Below are 20099 nucleotides of genomic sequence, written 5' to 3' on the forward strand. Positions count from 1 at the left end.
CCATTGCTAGTGGCAATGAACTTGTGCTCCCACAGCCTATAAGGTGGCAGTAGGAAATTGGATGGGTACTTGACAGACTTAAGTTTTTCAATGTACCAGGGCACACCGAGGTTATAGGTTTGATTGAATTGCCCTCTAGAAAGCTGGTGGGCCAAGTGGACGGCTTCTGTGCCATATTAACTCTACTGACTGTAACAAAGAAATATCACTTAAAAGGAGTTGAGGGTCAGGACCAATTAATTTGTGGGAGAGAGTTCAATTACATGTAAGTAAGCAATATTTAATAAAGGTATGATAAAAATGGCACACAGTACGTCATATTTCTAAAGAACTGTTTTTTTACTGGTCTTAACGAAGTCTTTTAAAAGCTATTACAGTCATGTTAAATGTACTTACAAATGTAGAAGTGCTATTCAATGGCTAAATAAAGAGACAAAAGAGTGGACTCATTTGATGACTCATCAGAGCTGTCACACCATCATTTGGTTGATACTAATTTAATAACACTTGCTTCAGCTTCCTCTTTTTTAGACTTTCTTCGGTGAAAAATATTTCTCCCATGTTTTTTTTTAAGATTGTCAAAATCTATTCCCTCTTTGACTGGGTTCCACAATTGCTTTATTCCATGTGGGAAAAAAAGTGAAAAAAATATTAAGACAGAAATTACTGAAGCATTGTACTGGAGGTGTATACAAGAAGATTCAGGTCACTGTACATCTTTTGCAAGACCTCCTCTTTCTTTTCTTTGAATAGGCCTCTATTCGCTAGAGCTTAGATGGATGGATAGCTTTCTGAATTAAGATCCTGAAGGAGTTTTGCAGAGTGAATGATAAGAGGCTGATTCCCCAGCTGGCAGTCTAGTACCAGCGTGTGTAGCAAGGAGTTACTTACATCTCAGATTCAGAGAGATCTCTTCACTCAATGGGGGGGAGGGGGGGGTGGAGGGGAGAGTAGTAGACTTTAAGAACTCTCTACTTCAGAGAGCTATGGATGTTCACACATTGAGCATGCCCAAGACTGAACACAATAGACTTCTAGACACTGAGAGAATGAATGGGTATGGTTATTGAGGTTGAGGTTAAAGGTCAGTAATGATGATTTTAGCAGCAGATGGGAGAGGCATCATCATAAATTCATTGTACTATTAATCCAGAGGCCCAGTTAAATGTAATGGGAATATGGGCTCAAAACCTAAGGCACTAGCCAGAATTTAAATTCAATTTATAACAGTATGGCATTAGAAGCTAGTCTCAGTCATGGTGACCATAAACCTGTTGGCCTAAGAACCCAATTTGTTGACCAAAGCCCTTCAGGGAAGGAAATTTGTCATCCTTACCTGGTCTGGTCTACATGTGACTCCAGACCCATAGGAATATTGTTGCCATTTAGTTGCTCTCTGAAGCCTCTCAGTTTGAGGGTAATTAGGGTTGGGCAAAAAAGACTGATCTTTGCCAAAAATGCCAAAATCACATGAGGAACCAAATGGCCTACTCCAGCTTCCATTTCTTTGGTTTATTATGCTCTCACCAAGCTTCCAAAGCTGCCTCTGGTCTTCCGACCTCACTGTATTGTTGGGTTGGAGTAGTTTCAATAATTCTTGAAGAGGCAAAGCTATAAAACAATATAAAATTTTTATAGCATATTAATATTTGTGAGACCACTCCCTTAAACTGGCTTCTTTCCATGTTATTTTCTATTAGATGTGCTGATTATATGAGTGTAAATCACATTGTTCTATAAAATCACACACTATTAAAATTAACCTTGATGAGGTTTAATCTAACAGGCCCATTATACTACATGCTTCCCCCTTTTGAGCTCTCCATAAGAAGCTTCTCAAAAACTGGGTAGTATAGTAGCTCAGTGGTTAGCACTGCTGCCTCACAGTGCCAGGGACCCAAGTTCGATTCCAGCCTTGGACGACAGTCTGTGTGAAGTTTGCACATTCTCCCTGTGTCTGCGTGGGTTTCCTCCCACTGTCCAAAGATGTGCAAGTTAGGGTGAATTGGCTGTGCTAAATTGCCCATGGTGTTCAGGGATGGGTAGGTTAGGTGCATTAGTAAAGGGCAAGTATAGAGTCCTAGGATAGGGGAATGGGTCTGGGTGGGTTCCTCTTCAGAGGGTCAGTGTGGACTTGTTGGGCTGAAGGGCCTGTCTCCACACTGTAGGGATTCTCCCCATCTTGTTCCTACTATTCCACAAAGAATGATCATTCATTCAAGCCACTGTCCCTTGAAGCTCACTGCTGCAATAGCCCTTCCAACCCCTGGACCTGGCCTGACAAACCTAAACCATATACAGATTAATCTCGGCCTTTTCATTTTCCTCCTGCCTTTTCAGAGCTCAGAATACTCTATGAAGCACTTCGCAACCAATTTGTGCAGAACAAGTTCCTACCACTAACAATGAAATGAATGACCAGGTTTCAGCAATGCCAGTTGAGAGATAAATATTGACCTAGCTCTTTTTTGAACATAACATGGGATCAGTCATGTCTGCTTTGGAGGCAGGTCACGAAACTGGTTTTACGCGGTCCCACCTGACCACACATTTTGCATTTGTGTCTTAAAGTACAGGACATTGGTTAGATCACTTTTGGAAAATTGCATTCGATTCTGGTCTCCCCGCTGTAGGAAAGCTGTTGTGAAACTTAAAAGGGTTCGAAAAAGATTTACAAGGATGTTGCCAGGTTTATACGGGGTTGAGCTATAGGGAGAGGCTGAATAAGCTGGGGCTGTTTTCCCTGGAGCATTGGAGGCTGAGGAGTGACCTACAGAGACTTATAAAATCATGAGGGTCATGAATAGCGTAAATAGACACGGTCTTTTTCCCAGGGTAGGGGAGTCCAAAACTAGGGGGCGTCAGTTTAAGGTGAGAGGGGAAAGATTTAAAAAGGATCTAAGGGGCAACTAATTCATATAGAGGGTGGTGCGTGTATGGAATGAGTTGCCAGAGGTGAGGCTGGTACAATTACAACATTTAAAAGGCATCTGGATGGGTATATGAATAGGAAGGATTTAGCAGGATAAGGGCCAAATGCTGGTAAATGGAGCTAGATTAATTTAAGATATTTGGTCAGTATGGATGGACTGGATTGAAGGGTCTGTTTCCATGTTATACATCTCAGTGACTCAAAGTGGGGCTTTAATTCAAAGCAATGTGAGCTACCCACAGAGCTATGAGCCCTGTTTGAACACTGGTTATTTTTTCCTCTATTGCAGAATATACAGCACCAGCAACCCAATACTAGTCTTGTATTATTAGTCCCAAGAATGCATTAAATCCCATGCTGACTTGAAATGTTTAAAAAGCTGTTGTTAATCAAAAGTGACCATGAATCCCCAAATTCTCATAAACACCATTTCAATAGGTTCCACTGGGGAAGGAAACCTTCTGACTTGTCTCAGGAAACTGCCATCCTTACCTGATCTGGCCTGCATGTGACTCTAAACCCACTCCAATTGATGTAACATGTTTTTAAATTCATTGGGATGAGGGTGTCACTGGTTAAGCCAGCATTTATTATCCATCCCAGAGGGCAGTTCAGAGCCAATCACATTGTTGTGGGTCTGCAGTTTCCTTTCCCAAAGGAAATTTGTGAACCAGAATTGTTTTTTCTTCTTGGTAATCAACATTGGATTCATTTGACCCTTAATTCCAGACACTTTTAAAAATTCAAATCTAACTATCTCCCTTGTCAGGATTCAAACCGAGGTCCCCAGCACATTATCTGGATCTTTGGATTAACAGTCAAAACATGTGATACTGGAAAAGCACAGCTGGTCAGGCAGCATCTGAGGAGCAGGAGAGTCAACGTTTTGGGCATGAGCTCTTCATAAGGAATGTTTTTTCATCATTCCTGATGAAGAGCTTATGCTCAAAACGTCAACTCTCCTGCTCCTCGGATGCTGCCTGACTGGCTGTGCTTTTCCAGCACCATACTTCTTGACTCTGATCTCCAGCACGTGCAGTCTTCAATTTCTCCTCTCTGGATGAACACTCCAGTGATAATACCAGAAGGCCATTACTTCCCCTCTGCACTGCCCTAACTGCCCAATGAAGTGGTCTACCAGCTCTGAAGAAGATTCTTACAGGCCTCAAATCATTAATTCTGTTCCTCTCTCCATTGATGCTACCAGACCTGCTAAGTTTCTCCAGCATTCTCTGAGTTTGTTTCAGATTTTCAGCAGAATTTTGCTTTCATTAAGTCATGAATAAAAAATGAATAAACCATTGACGATTGTAGCAAACTGTTGACAGCCCAGATGAGACCAGCTAGCTCAGTACGCACTGACATTCTCCACAGGCAATGCGTGTGCCCTCCTGTGTTAGACAGATCGGATCACGTTCGATATTGCAATCAGATCAGTCGATTTGTTCTTTATCTTCACAGTTGCTAATAAGAAAAAGAATAAGTCACATCAGAGTGTAACTAACTGCATCTTTTCTGTAAATCAAAGACCATCACATGAGATTAAAGATCGGAATCAATTATTGTGGAGTTGTCACATCATGTCAATGAACTGAAGTGAAAGTGTAGTCAGTCAGAGCAAAGATGATGCAGTGTCTTTAATTAGACTGTCAGCTGATTGTTCAATTATAGATTGTAAAATTGCAAATTGCAATAAAAGACAGAGTTAACAGGTAGGAGATAGAAAGTCACTTGTTTTTGCTGCTGTTTGGCTATTGGAAGTCTCAGGGGCCTAGATTTTCAACTCAGAGCAAAGCTTCCAAACCAACCATCTGCTATACGCATTGACAGATCTTCAGTTAAATTGGTTGGAATTGTTTCAATTGCTCTGGCATCTCTCATTGCCTCAGGATGTCCCCCAGCCAATGAAGTGCTTTTGAGGTGCCCTCACGGTTACACTATTGCAATTATAGCAGTGAATCTGAACGTAGGAAGCTCCCACACAGCTCAGTCAGAGAATAACCAGACCATTGATTTTAGTGATGTTGCTTGTGGACTAACCAAAAGAGAATGATTGGCTAGCCCCTATCGGTAGGTGGCTTTTCCATCCCCAAGGTCGTAGATCCCAGGGGAGGGGACTGCTGGTGTCCATCAGTCGGGTACTTCATTCAGCAGGCTATCCTGACAAAAGATACATGGGCCCTCACAGGTTGTACAGCCAAGGGCAAGACCTTCGTTTCCTCCATCAATGCCCTACATGTTCATATTCTCGAGATTGGGACTTCAGCCTCCAATTCTCACAGCCAAGTAACAATACAACTTTCTCAGTGCAACCCATGAACCTTGGGTCACTACAGCACAGTGCTACCCCTCTGTGTGCAGAGAAAGATTCACAAGTTTGATACCAGACCTTTGAGGTTCACATATCAATGGGGTGGGGTACTTGTATGTAGGTGGGTATGTATTATCCCTTTAAGAGAGTGGGTCAGGTGACCCAGAAGCAGGAGGTAGAAGGACAGTCTAAGACCAAGTGTGGAGCTGAGAGGACTTGTAATAAAGTATTCTGTGTTCAAGTTTACCCTCCTTCTGCTTTGTGTTCTATTTCACAATGAACACAACAGTACATCTCTCTAGAAAATTTGGACCTTATAGGTGACCTAATAGAAACCTCATAGAAAATAAAAGCTTGAATATGGTGAATGTGCAGAAAGAGACCACACTCATAGACCATATTTATAGGATGATCACAAATAAACTAAATAGGGAATTCAAACTTCTTTATCGAAAGACTGATGAGAATATGGAACTTATACAGTTCTAAAGATGTACAGCACGGAAACAGACCATTCGGTCTAACTCGTCCATGGCAACCAGATATCCTAAATTAATCTAGTCCCATTTGCCAGTATTTGGCCCATATTCCTCTAAAGCCTTCCTATTTATATATCCATCCAGATGCCTTTTAGGTATTGTACCTATAATAAGGAAGAACTTTTTTATTTAGAAGCAGCGATTTACCAGGCTGGCTGCGTCATTTCACAGCACAGAATTTGTTATCTATTGTGAATATAGTCTTTGTGGTTCTGAGTTCCTGCAACATGCAGAGAATTGGGAGCTAAGGAATTGTTTACAAGTGAGGTTGATTTGTTCTCAGCTAACTGAGCAGGTTGGAACTGGAAGCAAGTTACGGAGAGAAAGAGAGAGAATGACACAGATGTATTTCCTGTTGTTTTCCCCAACAAAAACTGCCTGTTGTCTGCCATAAAACAAAACTCAGCTTACTCCTGAAGAAAACCAACTATCTTTCTGGCAACAGTTGCTACGAGTGGTGACTTTTGAATCAATAAATTAGAGGCATTTTCCAAGTGAGTCAGTCATTTTGTACTTCTCACAAACCACTGGAAGCTTCAAAGAAAGGCTGAACCTCAAGCGCGTGGTTCACTGAAATGAGATCATCTCAATATCAGAACCAGGAAATGAAGGCTGACTGAACTGACTTCACCTCCACCAATAATTTGTTTTCCCTATTTATATATCTTTGCAGGTGTGTAACTGGGTGCGTATAAGGGGATTAGAATTTTAGTTACTAATGTTATATGCCGGTTGCTTTTATCTGTTTACTTGTTGCTATAGTCAAATTAGTTTTAATAAATGTTAACTTTTGTTTGACACAGAAGCGTGGTCCATGCTCTCTATCAGCCTCAGTCTGAAAGTCAGGTAAATTGAGGTACGGTGCATACCACACAAATAATTACATTTGGTACAATTACATTGTGGGTGGCACGGTGGCACAGTGGTTAGCACTGCTGCCTCACAGCGCCAGAGACCCGGGTTCAATTCCTGCCTCAGGCGACTCTCTGTGTGGAGTTTGCACATTCTCCCCGTGTCTGCGTGGGTTTCCTCCAGGTGCTCCGGTTTCCTCCCACAGTCCAAAGATGTGCAGGTCAGGTGAATTGACCATGCTAAATTGTCCGTAGTGTTAGGTGAAGGGGTAAATGGGTCTGGGTGGTATACGCTTCGGCGGGTCGGTGTGGACTTGTTGGGCCGAAGGGCCTGTTTCCACACTGTAAGTAATCTGATCTGATCTGATCTACAACTACAGGAATAGCAGGGCTCAATTTATGACACACAACCCCAATGGTTCATAGCAATTGTATGTTTGGATGATACATTTACAGTGTTATGGACCAGACCAAAAGCTTTCAAAATATATGAAGAAGATAACCTACACCCTCACTTTTTCTTACTTTTAAAGACAAGTGCCAGGTGTTGCATTCCAGATGCAATTCAATTGGTCAAACTGTCAGCCTTGAAGCAAAACATCCTTTATTCATACACTGTAGTTAAAATACAACAAAAGAAAGAAGAAATTGTTATAGCAAATCGATTGGAAAACTTAACAGAATAATAGATTATTTAACTATTAAACAGCAACTGTTACAGAACAGTAACAGCCCATAAACACAGCCTTGGCAAAGGCAAATTCAGTAAAATAGATGCAATTCTCCCAGTCCGGGAGGAAAAAAAATCAAGACAAAACTCTGACAGAGAGAAAGTAGCTTCCAAACCCAGCTTCAAGACCCCAGCAACTGCTACTGAAAAGCCAAAACTAAAAATCCTGGTTCTGGGGGCGCTTGACCCCACTCATTCAGGCTGCTTCTATTCTTCCAACTTTTAAAAAAAATGTCTGAAGGCCTACAAGCTGTTTACATTATTAGATTTGGAACCAATTGCCCAGTGCCTCCGTCACAACCTTGCTTCATACGGAAAAAGTACAAAATACATTTCTTAAAGCCATAGTATCATCAACATGATGAGGGAAAAAGGTTAGAAATACATTCTGATACGGTAAGATGAAGTGGGATAGGCAAGGCTCATGGGTTACCTGAAGGCAGGCATGGACCAGTTGGGTCAAATGGCCTATGCTAATTCTGTAGACATGACATAACCTGAGAGGTAATACATACAAAAAGGTATTGATTTTCTTATTTTTGATGTCTTATTGACACCTGATCACCTTTGTTCCCTCTTTATTGGTTTCTTCGCTGTTATACAGTGATGAGGCAAAGGACAGTGGAGGGTCAGAAGCGATGGCTCGAGCTATAGTGCGAGGCCGAGGGGAACGGGTCGAAGACATGAAGGAGCTGCTCCAGGTCACCAGCTGCGACGGGCGGCCAGCCAGAGAGAAAAGAAGCTGGAGGGGTGTGGTGCCCACCTGCCAACTGCACTGTGGGGCCAAACAGGAAGCGGGAAACCTGATGGGCAGTGATGCGAGGCTCCAATGGCCTAAACCCAACTGGGAAGAATGCAGGGAGGTTGGCAGTGAAGGAGGGCCAACTGGACCCTGTGAGGCCAGGCTGGGGAGAGAGAAAAGGAGCTGGGGGGCTGCATTGCGAGGCTGGGGAGAAGAGCAAGGGACCTGGCCCGAACTCATCCCAGGTTGCGGAGAGGTAAGAGGCAACAAGTATTACATAAAAAGAAAGAAACTTCATTTCTGTAGCACCTTTCCTGACCTCAAGACAGCTTCATAGCCAGCGGAGTGGTTTTGAAGAATAATCCCATACAGAACAGTGTTAGTGACCAAATTATCTTTTGTTAAAATACAGCCATGGAACATGGGCATCACTGACTGGACCAGCATTTATTGGCCGCCCATATTTGCCCTCGAGAAGATGGTGGTGAGCTGCATTCTTGAACTGCTGCAGCCTATGTGCTGAAAGTATACCCACAATGCCCTTAGGGAGGGAATACTAGGATTTTGACCCAGTGACAGTATAGGAACGGTGATATATTTCCAAATCAGGATGTGAGTGGCTTGGAGGGGAATTGCAAACAGTGGTGATCCCATGTATCTGTTACCCTTGTCCTTCTAGATGGAAGTGGTCATAGGTTTGGAAGGTGTTATTGAACTATCCTTGGTGAATTTACACAGTGCACCTTGTAGACAGTACACATTGCTGCTACTGAGCATTGGTAGTGGAGGAAATGGATGTTTGTGCATGTAGTGCAAATCAAGCAGCTGCTTTATCCTGGATAGTGTTGAGTTTCTTGAGTGTTGTTGGAGCTGTACCCATCCAGGCAAATGGGTGTCTGACTTGTGGCTTGTAAGATGGTGGACAGGCTTTGGGGAGTCAGGAGATGAGTTACTCACTGCAGAATTCCTAGCATCTGACCTGTTTTTGTTGCCACTGTCTTTATGTATTGAGTCCAGTTGAGCTTCTAGACAATGGTAACTCCAAGAAAGGGAATTCAGTGATGGACCATTGAATGTCAAGGAGCTGATGAAGCAGGTGAAAGTGGTAGCGCCTAGAACACTATCCTGAGGAATCCCTACAGAGTTGTCCTGGAGCTGAGATGACTGACCTCTAACAACCATAGCCATCCTCCTATGTGCCAGGATTGACTCTAACCAACAAAACGTTTGCCTCCAATGTCCATTGAGTCCAGTTTTGCTAGGGCTCCTCGATGTTACATTTGGTTGAATGTGACCTCAATATCAAATGCTGTCAGTCTCCCCTCCCCTCTGGAATTCAACTCTTTTGTCCATGTTTGAACCAAGGCTGTAATGAACCAAGCTGAGTGGCTCTGGCAGAACTCAAACTGGGCATCACTGAGCAGGTTATTGCTGAGCAGGTGCTGCTTGATAGCACTGTTGATGAAACCTCTCATTACTTTATGAATGATCAAAAGTAGACTAAAGGGATGGTAATTGGCTCGGTTGAACTCATCCTGCTTTTGTGTACAAGACATACCTGTAGACTCCAGTATTGTAACTGTACTGGAAGAGCATGGTTAGGGGAGTGGCAGGTTCTGGAGCATATGTCTTCAGCACTATTGCTGAAATGTTGTCAGGGCCCGGAGCCTTTGCAATGTCCGGTGCCTCCAAACATTTTTTGATATCACGTGGACTGAATAAAATTGGCTGAAGGCCGGTATGTGTGATGCTGGGGACCATTAGGGGAGGCCGAAATGGATCATCCACTTGACACTTCTGGCTGAAGATTGCTGCAAATGCTTCAACAGTTTAAGAACAGTTTCTTCCCTACTGTTATTCGATCTATGCTCAGTGGTTAACACTGCTGCCTCACAGCACCAGGGACCTGGTTCGATTCCAGCCTCGGGCGACTGTCTGTGTGGAGCTTGCACATTCTCCCCGTGTCTGTGTGGGTTTCCTCCGGGTGTTCCGGTTTCCTCCCACAGTCTAAAGATATGGAGGTTAGGTGGATTGGCCATGCTAAATTGTCCCATAGTGTTCAGGGGTGTGTGGGTTAGGTGCATTAGTCATAGGAAATGTAGAGTAATAGTGTAGAGGAATTGGTCTGGATGGGATACTCTTCAGAGGGTCAGTGTGGACTTGTTGGGCCGAATGGCCTGTTTCCACACTGTAAGGTATCTATGATGATGTTAGAGTTGGTCTTTTTCTGTACTTCTCTGTAGCTGTAACATTATATTCTGCATTCAGTTCTATTACCCTGATGTACTTCTGTAAGGTATGATTTGTCTGGTCAGCACGCAAACTAATACTTTTCACTATCTCAGTACACGTGGCAATAATAAATTAAATCAAATCACATCAGACTTAATTTTTGCACTAATGTGTTGGGCTCTTTCACCACTAAGGATGGAAATATTTGTGGAGCCTCCTCTTCCAGTGAGTTGTTTAATTGTCCACCATCACTCATTACTGGACGTGGAAGCACTGCAGAGTTTAGGTCCGATCCAATGCTTGTGGGATCACTTAGCTCTGTCTATCACTTGCTGCTTATGCTGTTTGGCAAGTAATCCTATTTGGCGGCTTCACCAGGTTGTCACCTCATCTTTAGGTCTGCCTGGTGCTGCTCCTGGCATGCCCTCCTGCACTCTGCATTGAACCAGGGTTGATTCCCCTGGCCTGATGGTAATGGTTGAGTGGGGAGTACACCAGGCCATGAGGTTACAGATTGTGTTGGAGTACAGTTCTGCTGCTGTTGATGGTTTACGGTGCCTCATAGATGTGCAGTCGTGAGTTGCTAGATCTGTTTGAAGCCTGACCCATTTAGAAAAGTGATTGTGCCACACAACATGATGGAGGATATTTTCAATGTGAAAGCGAAATTCATCTCCACAAGGGGCAGGAGGTGGACAGAGGATTTAAGGAAGTACTTTTTTAGGTGAAGTTGAGAAGCTGGAATTCACTGCCTGAAAGTGACATTCAAGAAGGATTTAGATGAGTACTTCAAACTCTATAGCGTACAAGGCTACAGGCCAAAGTGCTGGGAAATAGGATTTGAATGAATAGATGCTTGATGACCAGTGTGGATAAGATGGACTGAAGGGTCTCTGTCTTCGCTGTTGTAGTCTATGACTCTATGCAAGTGTTGTGTTGTACTTTTGAGGGGCATATCTTAAACTACTGTCCATAACTATTCACCAGGAGAGAGGATGTGATGTGCAGAGCCATATGTTCTGTCAACAGAGCACAGCACCAGTCCAAATGTTCCATACAGCTTCCCAGTTACTATTGTGTGTGCATGATCTGATCTTCAAATAAAGAACCCACATTATTGCTGTGCCAATCCTCGTTGTATGATTGGTCTGTTTGTGCTAAATAACAAGAAAGATTTTCAGCCAACTCGCCAAGGCTCTTACTTGTGGATATATAACTTTCTCCTTTCTTTGAAAGATACACAGTGTTGACTGCTGGAGGTCAGATGTCACAGCCTCTGACACTACACTCAGCGTTAAAGAGTGGCACGTTCAGCTGAAAAGATGGGCTGACAAGAGAAATGGTGCAACATTTCCATTTCAGGATGGCCGGGATATCAGGCAATGGGAGTGTATTGCAGAGTTGGTCTATTCTCAATGCCTAATACATTGCAGTGTAGTAAATCTGTAGCCTCAGCTGTAATAAAGGCCAAGGGTGAGTTTCTCTATCCAGTAAATTCAATTAAAATTATCGACTTTTCTTTATATCTTTTTTCCATCTCTCCTCAACTATATGAAGGATGGTGAGTCAGGAAAATTATCCAGCCCTTCAGCCAGTGAACATGTCAAGTACCTCAAGGTTAGGAGTAGTTGGATGATCCAGGGTAAAAAGCAGCTCAGTGTTGCTGTGCTATATTTCAATCAATAACAACAACACCTATATACATTACAATACATTACTGCACAATGTGTATCATCTACAAACTGAAATGCGGCAACTTAACAAGACTCCTTAGAATGCACCTTCCAAACCTGTGAGCTCCACCACTTAGAAGAACAAGAGCAATGGATACATGGGAATGTCACATTATGCAAGATTCCCACCAATCACCATTCCTTCAGTGTCTTCGGGTCAAAATCCTAGAACTCCCTCCTTAATGGCATTACAGGTGCACCAGTGCAGCAGTTCAAGCAGGCAGCTCACTACCACCTTTTCAAGGGCAACTAGAGATGGGCAATAAACATGGTCCAGCCAACGACACTCCCATCCAATGAATGAACTGATAAAACATACAGTTTGCAGCGCAGAGTGAAGTCAGTCATCATAACTAGTCCGAACTTGTATCAATGCTCCCCAGAAACTCTGTCTCACCTCTCATTTCACAGTCTTTGCATATCCTTTCTCATGCATGTGAATCTCCAGCTTCCTCTTAAATGCCTTAACCAATTCCTGTGGTAACATATTGCACATTGTAGCCATTTTCTAGGCAAGTAAGTTTTTCTTGACTATTAATTGGATCTACTGGTGACCATCTTATAGAAACATTGCAAATAGGAGCAGGAGTAGGCCATTTAGCCCACGGAGCTGTCTCCACCATTCAATAATATCATGGTTCATCCTCTATCTCAACTCCACGCTCCTGTCCTATCCCCCTGCTCCTTGACACCTCTAGCTTCTAAAAATCTATCTAGCTTCCTATTCAGTGACATGGCCACCACTGCTTTCAGTGGTAGAGAATTTCAAAAGATCATCACCCTCTGATGAAATTATCCCTCATCTCAGTCTGAAATGACCCTGCATCCTTACGGGCATCACCCTTTATTCTGGACTGTTCAACTAGGAGAAACATCATCCCTGCATCCAGTCAGTCGAGTCCTATTAGAGTTTTAAATGTTTCAAAGAGAGCCCTGTCATTCGTCTAAGCTCCAGTGAATTACTCCAGGCCTAGTCAACTCAATCCAACTAATGTCTTCTCCTTGTACGGCAAACCTGCCATCCCAGGAATCAGTCTGGTCATCCTCCATTGTATGCCCTCTATGCCAAGTTCATTTTTCTGAGATAAGGAGACCTATAGTACAGACAATACTTCCAGCAACATCTTATCAAGAGTCTGTAGACCTGCAGCAAGACACCCTTGCTCCTGTATTCAAGGCCAACATACCATTTAATTTCCTAATTGCATGCTGCACCTGCAGGAGCCCAGTATTGCATACAGTTCTGCAAAGATTGCCTCACAAATACTCTGTACAGGGGTAGGTTTTCTGCCTTTTATCTACTCATCATTCATCCTCTAGTGGCACAACTTTACTTTCTCTTGTGACAGTGGGGGAGGCAATGGCCTAGCTGTTAACCTAGAGACCCAGGTAACGTTCTGGGGACCCAGGTACAAATCCCACCACAGCACATTGTGGAATTTGAATTCGATATTTGTTAAAAATCTGGAATCAAGAGTCTAACGATGAGCATGAATCCATTGCTGATTGTTGGAAAAATCCATCGGGCTCATTAATGTCCCTTAGGAAAGGGAATTGCTATCCTTAACGTGGTCTGGTATACTTGCGACCCACAACGATGTGGTTGACTCTTAACTGCCCTCAGGGCAATTAGGGATGGGCAATGATGCCCTCATCCCAAGAATGAATTAAACTTCAAGACATTTACTTGGTGTGTTGACAGATCAGTTGTTTATTTGTTCCTAGTAAGACGGGCCAGACCAGCATTTTATAGTTATCATAAAATCATAGAATCCCTATCTTTATTTATTACTCATCTTTAGTTACCCTAGGGAAGCTGGTGGTGAGCTGCTTTCTTGCACCACGGCAGGCCATGAGTTGTAGGCAGGCCTACAATGCCATTAGAGGGGGGGAGTTCCTCAGATTTTGATCCAGTGACAGTGAAGGGATAGCAATAGATTTCTAAGTCAGGATGGTGAGTGGCTTAGAAGAAAAATAACAAGTGATGGTACTCCCATGTATCTGCTGTCCTTGCCCTTTGAGGCTCATTCATAAAGTCAGGAAGAATGGGATGCAGGGAGATTTGGGTCTCTGGATTCAGAATTGGTTGGCTGACAGATGGCAGAGAGTGGTTGTAGATGTAAAGTATTCTGCCTGGAGGTCAGTGTTGAGTGGGATCCCGCAGGGCTCTGTGCTTGGGCCTCTGCTCTTTGTAGTTTTTATAAATGACTTAGATGAGGCGGTTATGGGGGGGTTTGTAAATTTGCAGACGACACTAAGGTCAGTGGAGTTGTGGATAGTGACGAAGGATGTTGTGGGTTCCAGAGAGACATAGATAAGCTGCAGAGCTGGGCTGAGAGGTGGCAAATGGAGTTTAATGCGGGCAAGTGTGAGGTGATTCACTTTGGTCAGAGTAACCGGAATGCAAAGTACTGGGCTAACGGTAAGATTCTTGGTAGTGTAGATGAGCAGAGAGATCTCGGTGTCCAGGTACACAGATCCTTGAAAGTTCCCACCCAGGTTGACAGGGTTGTTAAGAAGACATACAGTGTTTTAGCTTTTATTAATAGAGGGATCGAGTTCCGGAACCATAAGGTTATACTACAGCTGTACAAAACTCTGGTGCGGCCGCTCTTGGAGTATTGTGTACAGTTCTGGTCACTGCATTAAAAGAAGGATGTGGAAGCTTTGGAAAGGGTGCAGAGGAGATTTACTAGGATGTTGCCTGGTATGGAGGGAAGGTCTTACGAGGAAAGGCTGAGGGACTTGAGACTGTTTTCGTTAGAGAAAAGAAGTTTGAGAGGTGACTTAATAGAGACATATAAGATAATCAGAGGGTTAGATAGGGTGAACAGGGAGAGCCTTTTTCCAAGTATGGGGACGGTGAGCACGAGGGGGCATAGCTTTAAATTGAGGGATGATTGATATAGGACAGATGTCAGAGGTAGTTTCTTTACTCAGAGAGTAGTAAGGGTATGGAATGCTTTGTCTGTAACGGTAGTAGATTCGTCAACTTTAAGTACATTTAAGTCGTCATTGGACAAGCATATGGACGTACACGGAATAGTGTAGGTTAGATGGGCTTCAGATTGGTATGACAGGTCGGCGCAACATCGAGGGCTGAAGGGCCTGTACTGCGCTGTAGTGTTCTATGTTCTATGTTCGATATTATCGAGGGCTATTGAAGACTGTAGCACGACATAGATAGGATGCAGAGCTGGGCTGAGAAATGGCAGATGGAATTCAACCTGGATAAATGCGAAGTGATGCATTTTGGAAGGTCGAACTCGAATGCTGAATATAGGATTAAAGACAGGATTGTTGGCAGTGTGGAAGAATAGAGGGATCTGGGTGTGCAAGTACATAGATCCCTCAAAGTTGTCACCCAAGTGGATAGGATTGTTAAGAAAGTATAGTGTTTTGGCTTTCATTTACAAGGAGATTGAGTTTAAGAGCTGCGAGGTTTTGCTACAGCTCTACAAGTCCCTGGTGAGACCATACTTGGAATATTGTGTCCAGTTCTGGTCGTCCTACTATAGGAAAGATACAGAGGCTTTGGAGAGGGTGCAAAGAAGATTTACCAGGATGCTGCCTGGACTGGAAGGCTTGCCTTATGTAGAGAGGTTGAATAAGCTCAGACTTTTCTCTCTGGAGAGAAGGAGGAAGAGAGGAGACCTGATCGAGGTATACACGATAATGAGAGGAATGGATAGAGTCAATAGCCAGAGACTTTTCCTCAGGGCAGGATTGACTGGCACGAAGGGTCATAGTTTTAAGATATTAGGAGGAAGGTATAAAGGAGACGTCAGAGGAAGGTTCTTTACGCAAAGAGTGGTGGTGGAAGCAGAGCCATTAGGGACATTTAAGCAACTGCTGGACATGCACATGGATAGCAGTGAGTTGAGGGGTGTGTAAGTTGTTAGTTTATTTTACATTAGGATTAATCCTCGGCACAACATCGTGGACCAAAGGGCCTGTTCTATGCTGTACTTTTCTATGTCCTATGGTACATTTCACATGCTTGGAAGGTGCTGTCGAAGGAGCCCTGTGAGTTGCTACAGTGCATCCTAGAGATAGTACACACTGCTGCTCCCGAGCATTGATGGTGGAGGGAGTGAAAGTTAAAGATAGTGGATTAACATAAGATCGAGAAACAGGAAATTGACCAATCAGCCCTTCGAGCCAATCCTCCTTACTATAATGGAGGAGAAAGTGAGGACTGCAGATGCTGGAGATCAGAGCTGAAATGTGTTGCTGGAAAAGCGCAGCAGGTCAGGCAGCATCCAAGGAGCAGGAGAATCGACGTTTCAGGCATAAGCCCTTCTTCAGGAGTGCCCACATCCTGCAACAAGGGCAAATCAGAAAGTTGGAAACCTGATAACAATGACCATGAATCTGTCATCATTGTTATAAGAACTCATCAGGTTTAAGAGTTTGGCAAAGGAATATCAGCTGTTTTCGAGAAAGATGCAGTATAACTCTTATGTCTAAAGTCATTGAGTTATATGGGAACAAGTAGGAACATGGAACTAATCGGACGTGATCATGTTGAACAGACTCGATGGGCCAAATAGTCTACTCCTGCTCCTATATTCTGTGTTTCAATGTTCACACCCTGTTTGGCGTGCACCTGACACCAGATCCACAGCAATGTAATTGACCCTTAACTGCCCTTTGCAACAGTCACACAAGCCACTCAGTAACTAACAATGAAGAAATGCTGAGCTTGCCAGCATTGGAAAGGTAAAGGGGCACCAAAATTTCTCTGCACTGTAGAATTTACAATGTCTCTCCCTTTAAATAATATCCATCAGACTGCTTTGTCCTGGATGGTGTCAAGCTTCTTGAGTGTTGCTGGTGGTGGGGATGGAAAGTGAGTTGTTGATGAAGAATCTCGAGCTACTTAATTGCTGTTATATTAATATAGGCCAAAGTTCCTGGTCTAGATTTATTTAGTTTGATTTGATTTATTGTTGTCACATGTATCGAAGTACAGTGAAAAGTTTTGTTTTGCGAGCAGTGAGCAGTACAGGCAGATCATAACATACAGGGACATACAGATCTTGGGCGGGGGGTGGGTTGGACAAGCAAGACATTCAAGATTACAGCCACACCATGAAACACACAAACGTGAGGCCAACATTAGATTTGAAATTCAAGTGGTGCATTTAGCAGTCTAATAACATCCAGAAAGAAGCTGTTCTTGAATCTGTTCGGTTATTATTTTCCAATAACATTGTTCATCTGCAATTTGCCTTCAAAAGCATGACTGTACAACTGCCCACATTGCTTGCTCATTTTTCTAAAGGACCTAAATATTCCTACAGTAATTTACTCCATCCTTCTCTGTATTAATTATTACATTAATACTCTACTACCAATATATTGTGATGACTCCGACAACTATTGCTGCATATATACTGTACTGTATTATAAACTAGAGTCATAGACAGCATGGAAACAGACCGTTCGATCCAATTTGTTCAGATATCCCAACCTAATCTAGTCCCATTTGCCAGCACCTGGCCCATATCCCTCTAAACCCTTCCTATTCATATACCCATCCAGATGTCTTTTAAATGTTGCAGTTGTACCAGCCTCCAGCAAGTCTTCTAGCAGCACATTCCATACATGTACCAACCTCTGTGTGAAAACATTGCCCCTTAGGTCACTTTTGATTCTTTCCCCTCTCACCCTAAACCCATGCCCTCTAGTTCCCTAGGTGGACTCCCCGACCCCAGGGAAAAGACTTTGTCTCTTTATCCAATCCATGCCCTTCATGATTTTATAAACCTCTATAAGGTCAACCCCCAGCCTCCGATGCTCCAGGGAAAACAGCTCCAGCCTGTTCAGCCTCTCCCTATAGCTCAAATCCTCCAACCCTGGCAACATCCTTGTAAATCTTTTCTGAACCCTTTCAAGTTTCACAACATCCTTCCAATAGGAAGGAGACCAGAATTGCACGCACTATTCCAACAATGGCCTAACCAATGTCCTGTACAGCCACAACATGACCTCCCAACTCCTGTACTCAATACTCTGACCAATAAAGGAAAGCATATCAAATGCTGCCTTCACTATTCTATCTACCTGCGATTCCACTTTCAAGGAGCTATGCAGTCCTAAGTCTCTTTGTTCAGCAAACTCCTTAGGACCTTACCATGAAGTGTGTAAGTCCTGCTCTGATTTGCTTTCCCAAAATGCAGCACCTTGAATCTATCTAAGTTAAACTAACTTAATTGAGAAACTAATGCTACAACTGCTGCTGCTCGCATGTTCAGCAGCAATATAACTCACAGTCAATCCTGAGATTCAGATAAAGTCTCAGTAAAGGTTGCCATCGCCACAACCAAAACCAAAGGTATGCGAATAGAGTGTGGGAGGTTGTAGGAAGGAGAAGGTTATAAAGAAAGGCAAGCGATGAGAGGGTTCAGAAAAGAATTGCCAGGGTTGGAGGGTTTGAGCTATAGGGAGAGGCTGAATAGGCTAGGGCTATTTTACCTGGAGCATCATAGGCTGAGGAGTGACCTTATAGAGGTTTATAAAATCATGAGGGGTATTGATAGGGTGAATAGCCAAGATCTTTTCGTTTGAACAAACCAAATGGCCATTTTCTGAGCTGCACTATTAAACAATTCTGTAAGACAGTAGCCAGGAAGGGCACCGAGTAAGGGGACCAGCAAGTAACAATAAATCTAACTTGCAGTTAGGTGGGATTGTACTGTGCAGAAAATTGATGGCTCTGTTTACCTATAATCAGCTGTGTGACTCTTAAGAGATTCACTAGATGCCTTGAAATCTAAAAAAAAAGGTGCTATATAAATGCTATATCCATCTCCTTGATCAAATTCCTTTCTTCCCTTTGTCCAGATTGATTCTTATCTCAGTAACAATTGGAAATTTGGGTCAGCAAGGTATTTCTGTAAGTTGATCACACTGTTGCTACGTAGGCATTGGTTAATTGATGGGAAAGATTAGAAACTTGTTATTCGGGAGCTGGAGGGATTCCAGATAGTGTCATTGCAATCTAAGCATCAATCAATTAAATAATGGATGAAGACTTTTGTAGGAGGGATCTATTGCTAATCTGTCCGTGGATAATTGTGATGATAGTGTCAAACAACCTTGTGGTCGAGAAAAACACAAGAGACCAGAGGAGCTAAAATACCCTCCTCCTATTTTATGCTTTGTAACTTGTCTCCATAAGATAGTCCTTATGCAAATTTCACACTTTCTTCTGAGAACTTTTCTTTTTCAAATCCTTGTTTCCCAACTGTCATGGCGGCAGCTGATAGGCTTTATAATCAGGCTCCTTGAAATGACTCTGTCACCCACCATGAGGCACTGGTCAGCCAGTGGCCCTTCTCCTTGGTTTATCTCATCATCCTGGGAACTTCAGGTGACAAAGTGGTCTATTGGAGAGAGTCCGTTCCTGGACAAAGAACTTGGTAAGGTTGAGGATGGCTTTTCAACTCATTACAAGAACTAAACTTATTGTTCTTTGACCTCTGTGTTCTTGGAAAGATGATGAAAGAATGTTTGGCAACAAGAACCCCCACTAGTTTGGAAAAAAAACACACAATTCATGGGGCAACTCATGAATATTTCTTCAGGTGCATCTCCCAAACCTTTGACCAATGCCATCTAGAAGGACAAAGTAGATTAGCAGGAGGTTGGAAGAACACAGAAAGCCAGGCAGCATCAGGAAGTGGAGAAGTGAACATTTCAGGTGTAACCCTTCTTCAGGACTGGGGTGGGTGTAAGGGGGGCTAAAGATGAAGGGGGTTGTGTGGTGGGCTGGTGAGGTAGGGAGAAGTGAATACAAGTAGATGGGAATTCCTCCCATCAATCACCAGGTCATACCCGCTACCTGTGTTCACCTATCTCTACCTCACCACATCCACTTCCCCTCGCCCCGCTGCATTCTTCCAGCCCCCTACTTGTCTAGCTTGGATTCTAGCATCTGCAGTTTTTGATTAGATTCCCTATGGTGTGGAAACAGGCCATTTGGCCCAACCAGTCCACACAGACCCTCCGAAGAGTAACCCAC

At 43.3% G+C, this 20099-nt stretch overlaps 1 protein-coding gene across 3 annotated transcripts in view; it reads left to right on the forward strand.

Annotated features, from left to right (window-relative positions):
- LOC140463341 (zinc finger matrin-type protein 4) overlaps nt 1-20099 on the forward strand; it is a 394724-nt gene that overhangs the window by 365845 nt on the left and 8780 nt on the right. For 2 of the 3 annotated variants that reach the window (XM_072557164.1, XM_072557165.1), the window contains one exon: nt 7968-8361. The exons of the other annotated variant lie outside the window; for it this stretch is intronic. In XM_072557164.1, coding sequence (XP_072413265.1) covers nt 7968-8361 — 394 coding nt within the window. The remainder of the gene's footprint in view (nt 1-7967; nt 8362-20099) is intronic. 3 annotated transcript variants of the gene reach the window in all.

The sequence above is a fragment of the Chiloscyllium punctatum genome, chromosome 38 (genome assembly GCF_047496795.1).
Source record: "Chiloscyllium punctatum isolate Juve2018m chromosome 38, sChiPun1.3, whole genome shotgun sequence".
NCBI lineage: Eukaryota > Metazoa > Chordata > Chondrichthyes > Orectolobiformes > Hemiscylliidae > Chiloscyllium > Chiloscyllium punctatum.